At 39.3% G+C, this 6,023-nt stretch overlaps 1 protein-coding gene across 1 annotated transcript; it reads left to right on the forward strand.

The window, feature by feature from the left end:
* Positions 1-1,369: 1,369 nt before the first annotated feature.
* rsph3 (radial spoke head 3) lies at positions 1,370-4,785 on the forward strand. Its single transcript, XM_040161518.2, has 8 exons — positions 1,370-1,596; positions 2,240-2,321; positions 2,427-2,568; positions 2,675-2,820; positions 3,047-3,250; positions 3,584-3,746; positions 3,937-4,023; positions 4,648-4,785. Exons 1-8 carry the CDS (start codon positions 1,487-1,489, stop codon positions 4,701-4,703), a joined length of 990 nt encoding a protein of 329 aa, XP_040017452.1. The 5' UTR covers positions 1,370-1,486; the 3' UTR covers positions 4,704-4,785.
* Positions 4,786-6,023: the final 1,238 nt, after the last annotated feature.

A 6,023-nucleotide genomic window follows, 5' to 3' on the forward strand; every position in this document is an offset into this window, starting at 1 on the left:
CCAACTCAGTTTCCATAAATATTATAGAAACGGTTGCATCTGCATTGCATGGTAGTTATTTAGGAAAAGTACATTGGCTAGTATTTAATTTTACCCGTGCACCACATTTAAAAATAAATACTTTGCATATGCTGTGTGCCAATCCGTGTAACCGTCTATGTGTTAACCTCACTTCTAGTTCAGTGCTTCCATTACTGCTTCTTCCTGTGTTTAATGATAAATGCTAGAAATACTCTACTTAAGTGTGTGCATTTGTAAAAGTGAATTAATAGGGGAAAAAAGAAGAAGAGGACGTTTTGAGTGCATTTTGGAACTGAAAAGGGATCAATATGTGCCATGATTGTTGCGTAATCACATGGCTTCCATTCAACACTAATGAGAGGAGGCCAACACAGTAGCAGGATGAACAGTTTATCCTTTAATGGTGCTTAATTATTTGTGACAGCCGAAGCATAAAGAATAAAGCGTGCAGCAAGGAGAGCAATATTCACGGCTTAGAAGACTTTCATTATTCCTTTTGAAAAAGAACATGGTCGTCTTCTATATTTAGCTGAGTCTGTTGTGATTATACGATCAATTTTCCGGAATTGTTACATAATGATGATTCACTTGGATATAAAATGTGTTACACAATGGCATTATACTATATCCTACGTACAATATACTATACTGCACTAGCAATAGTACACTACTATATAGTTGTAGAAGTAAAATTAGCACTAGTATATTTGGCTGAGGTATTGGTGGTTTTAGTAGTAGTACTGGTAATGCAGTAGTATTAGTGGTGCTAGTGGCACACTCCTAGTAGTAATGTAGTGGTAGTGTTGGGGGCGGTGGTGGGTGATATTTAGTTGTAGAGGTACTCTAGTAATATTAATATACTAGCAACAGTAGCAGTAGCACTGGTGGAAGTAGTATTTGGCTGAATGAATTGTGGACTTTTTGAATTTATAACCATATTTGTGATCCATCGTGATCTTCTGCGTCACAAATGAAACATGCTAAACTGAGTGCAAAAGGATATCTCAAACTCAAATGTGCCTTTTTTTCACTTTGACCACAAGCTCTAACCTTTGTACGCACAAATACAGCCTGGTTTCGACACGTCGTATCCTATTAAGACTTTACGTAGAGCGGGTTTGTGGTTAACATCATCTGCATTCGAGTTCCTGCTTTCCATTACTAAGTACCGCGTGCAGCTCACATTTCAGCGAAACGTTGACAAAAAACCAAAGTATTCTATATAGAAAACTTTTCTTTTATATACAACCTTGTAAGAAATATGCTACTTTTAAAATGTGTAATGGTAATAGCGACCGAGATGGAAGAAACACCCGTCTTTATATTCTTACAGGAAGTGACGTAGAGCACTCTGTTAACCGTACACTTCCTGGAGACGGTTGCTACAACAACAGTCAGCCGTGTCTTTTCGTTTACGCGTCAACTTGCTAAATATTAAAACTAACACCAAGGCGCCTAGTTGAAAATGACTTTTGTTTCCCGAGTCCAAAGAGATCCAAACGGAAATTACATCTACTCAAGTCGACCCCGACCTGTGGAGAACCGCTCGGGATACGGGAAACCTCCGCCCGAACAGTGCGTTTGCTGCTCATGCTTTAGCTCGGCGCTATCAGTTATCTACCGTAGCTAGGGTGACCTAGCTACGTCACAATCTGGCCTAATTTCAAATGTGAGCTTGAGTTCCGAGGGAAATGTGGTAAAGTTATCTCTCTGCAATGACAGTTGTAGTACATTAAGTAAACGGCCTTTTAAAACCTGTGTAGCTGTTGGTGAAATTATAAAGTTAAGCAGCTCATGTTAGCGTGCAACATTAAATCCCACTGTTGCATAATGCTAATAAAGTATTTCATTCTTGAATTTATGATATGTAATCATGAACTCATAAATAATCAAATTTAATTAATAGTATTTAAATAAGGATTTAGTTAACACTAAAAAAAGAGCCCATCTGCCCATGAGTACTACTTGACATATTGCCAAAAACACTTTTTGATCATTTTGTGATTAAGCTTATTCATATTCATGTTTATTTCTTTTTAGGTATTGTCTGTACTCGTTCTGCCACATACTAGACAAAAAGAATATCCCCCAAAAGTATCTCCAATGACCCTTTATTAAACAATTTAATACCAGCACAACACAAATCCGTAAAGCAGAGAAGGTGAGGCACTGAATGAGCTGACTGTTGGACCACACTGTGTTTTTTCTCACAATGTAGGACACACAGTACCTATGGAAACATTATGTTCGACCCTCGTGTTGTCAGGGGAAACACTTATGCCCAACGCATCCTACCAATTGTAAGTATGAAGTAACAATCATTCATGTTCATGTGTTTACTGCCTGGTGGGTTTGTTTTTCTTTCTGCCATTTTATCTTTAAACGCATGTTGTCCATCTTGACAGGCGGCTCAATCAGACCCTGATGAAGTACAACGACAACAGGAAATCAGGAGGAGAAATATTGCTCGAAAACGAAGCAGGGAACAGTCAAGAACCAGGACGCCAGAGGCCGCGCAGGGCAGAAAACACATCGATGTACAAACAGGTAAAGTAAGATGTCTCTTAAGGGCTTCAAAACATCAAACGATTATGAGTTTGTCGAACATGCTGTCGCAAACAAAGGACAATTTTTATTTTATTTTCCCCTTCAGAGTGTTATCTCGAAGAGCTGAGTGACATCACAGTGGCCAAAGATATTGCGTGCCAGACGGATTCTTTCCTGGACAGACCAGCATCCCCACTCTTCATACCGGCCAAATCTGGCAAAGATGTTGGAACTCAGATAGAGGAGGGAGAGGTAGGTAATCCAAGTAGGAGGTCTGGCCACACTTTAGACACACGATAGCATTTATATATTTCTAGTAAAGCATATTAGACCAGTTTTATTCAAATTGGAAACCCCCGATAAACTATACATAAAGCCCATGTTATTTTTCTAAATGGTCTCCTGGTGAAATCCAGCCTTATTTTTTTTTGTTTTACAAGTCAAGCCATGCGTTTGAAAGTTATACTTTCCTCTGCAGTTGTTTGACTTCGACACAGAGGTGCAGCCGGTGTTGGAGGTCCTGGTCGGTAAGGTAATAGAACAGTCTCTCCTGGAGGTGATGGAGGAGGAGGAGCTGGCCTATCTGAGGACCCAGCAGAGGGTCTTTGAAGAGCGCAGGAATAATGAGCTGGCAGAGGTGATGAGGCTTCAGGAGCAGGACAGACGCCGCACTGAGGAGAAAGTAGGTTACCCTGGAGAAATTGCTTTCAGATTAGTGTCTCAGTACAAGTCCGTTTCTTAGCTGGAAAACAGGCATTGTGGTCCTACATGGCCCTGTGCCATAGGTTCAATTTGCTGCTAATTTAGCATCGGTTGATTAACAGCGGATATGGAAGTTTTGCAAGTAAACACTGTGAGTAAACAAAGCAGTTTTTCCTGTGCCGATGGTGGTTTCGGGACAGAGGATGTCGTATGTGTACAGACTGTAAAGCCCTCTGAGGCAAATTTGTAATTTGCGATTTTGGGCTATACAAAATAAAATGAATTGAAACACAACACAATCTTCTCCCCTCAGGAACGTAGAATGGCCCAGCAGAAGGAGGCGCTGAAGAAAGAAAAGGAGGTTGCAGAGAAGATTGCCGTCCGGGCATACACGCAGGAGTACTTGTCTGGCCTCCTTCCTACGGTCTTTACCTCACTGAGAAGCCACGGCTACTTTTTTGACCCCGTGCAGAATGGTCAGTCTCAGCTCTCCACCATCATCTGACATTCAAACTCAGCTTCCTGACACATGAGGGCAGTACTGCACCCCACTGCTTACATTTAATCAAACCTGTAGGCTGATTGTGACTAGTAGTAGACTAGTTTATTGTATTTTAATATGAGTGTTTAATCTTTTTTATCATATTTGTGGTTGCTAATTTCTAGATATTGAGACTAATTTCATGCCGTGGCTGATGGATGAAGTCAACAACAGTTTGGAACGGAGAAACACAGCAAGAACTCTGCTGGACAGTAAGAGAATACAGTGTATTTGTTTTGCTGTTCGGAAGACATTGCATTGTTTCAGATGTGAAATGCCCTTACTTATAACCTGTTTTCCGAAATGCCTCATCCATAATTTTTCACCAAGTTTTATTTTCAAACAAGGTAGTACAGACAATCCGCTAAGCCAGCATTTATTTTATTACTATGACAAAAAAGCTTAGAAACAACAAGCCTCATTTGATTGAATATACACATAGAAAAATCTTACCTGCTCCCATTATGATTTTGGATTAAAAAAACTATAAATGGTCGAAAGATTTATATCACCAGATCTTCTAATGCACAATATTTTGTGCTGATAACTATCAGCAAACTATAATTTATTTAAAAAATATTACGCTATCCAGCCTCAAAATACTCACATTACAGCTACAAACATAATCTTCGGAGGTCAAAGTTGTTGGAGGTCAGGAAGATGTTTGGTAATACCTCTGACTGCTGAAAGGTATTTTGCTAAACTTCCTGCAGGGGTCATCAGGTCATAGAACATTGTTGGAGTGCCACCTAGTGGTTATTTTAAAACACTACCGAAGTAATATATATCAAACATATTGCACACAGAAAAGTCCTCACTTTGCCTCTTTCTTTCAGATATCATCTACGATGTCGTCCAGAAGAGACAGGAGATGTTTAAAGAGACGCAGTAACGACGTCTCTCTGAGGCCAAGGGCATAAACGTATTCTCAAAACTAAAATGTGACTGAATAAACTAACTTGAGTTGCCTCTCACAGAATTTGTTTTTTTTGTCAGTATGAAGGGATTTATCTTACAAAAAACCTTTGATTTTCATATTCTATTTAATTCGATCTTATAGCAGGGTGAAATTTCATTCGCAATTGCAAAACCGATAAGATTTGGTATGCATTGCCTGCACAGATTTGTTGTAAATCTACTATTTGCTGCCTCTGAAGTTCTGAAAAAAAGAATGAATCAACGGACGAGATTAGTCATACCGGAGGTTAGCAACAGGTTCAAATAAACTCCAAATATTTAGAGGGCCATTCAAAGTGCCTTCCTATGAACGTTATCTATTTACATGGGGTATCGCCCTGAAAACAGTTCATTGAGACGCTGTGACAGGCAAATTCAACAACGTTTTGCATTCCTCTGACAGACTCCCTAGTCTGCTAAATTCCACTTGCCAAACAAACAAAACAGGTCATTAAAGTTGATGCCTGTTCGATCTTCCTCATGTTTGAAATGGCTGGAATATGTTATGTTTTCTCAAATGTAACATTAATTTTCAAAAGGCTAAACAACTTGTATCCTTAAGGAAGGGCCACTAATGATGATGGACGTCTATCTACTACAAAGTGGAGGGCAGGGCTGTCACATCACTCCGGTTTCGTGTTATGAGGAAAAGTAGGTCTGACCTCCGCTATATACGGCTCTATTTTAATCCAGTCACCTCATTGGCCAGCTCACCTATGGCTCCACCCCCTCTCCCTCGGCAGCACTTTCTCGGTTTCTCTCTAGGGCGGATGACGAACATTTCCCCCAGTGAGCAACTCTGAAACAAATAAAGTTTGTTCAGGGTTGCATCATTGGTGAGGACAGGTGCCACGTTGGTCTTTACATAGGTGACACATAATGTATTCAACTAGACTAATGTAGTTAACAGTTACCATTCCAATAATGGTGTTAAACAGCTGAAAAAAGTCGTTTCTTTAAACAAACCATTTTTGGCCTAATTTAAAATACTGGGCTGACTTAATTAAATATAGATATTATTCATATATTCATACACATCGAAATCAGTATGTGATGTGATTTGATTTGTGAACAATTATATGGACTACGGGAATACAGGAGGTACCTTTGTCCTGTCAGTCCCATATTTGTCTATGAAAAAACAAAAGTGTGATTGAAACAATAAATTAAAAATGACGAAAGACACATACATAGTAAATATGTATATTATAATGCGGTTGAGTACTACCACAAAGTAGCTTAAGCCTTTATTGAT

Source organism: Gasterosteus aculeatus, chromosome 18 (assembly GCF_964276395.1).
Source record: "Gasterosteus aculeatus chromosome 18, fGasAcu3.hap1.1, whole genome shotgun sequence".
NCBI classification, from domain to species: domain Eukaryota; kingdom Metazoa; phylum Chordata; class Actinopteri; order Perciformes; family Gasterosteidae; genus Gasterosteus; species Gasterosteus aculeatus.

Bases quoted from the DNA above. Each gene is read 5' to 3' on its own strand.
- rsph3 (XM_040161518.2), top strand. From the start codon at position 1,487: ATGACTTTTGTTTCCCGAGTCCAAAGAGATCCAAACGGAAATTACATC. The intron at 2,569-2,674 runs GTAAAGTAAGAT...TTTCCCCTTCAG, and splicing joins ACACATCGATGTACAAACAG to AGTGTTATCTCGAAGAGCTG. The intron at 4,024-4,647 runs GTAAGAGAATAC...TCTTTCTTTCAG, and splicing joins AGCAAGAACTCTGCTGGACA to ATATCATCTACGATGTCGTC.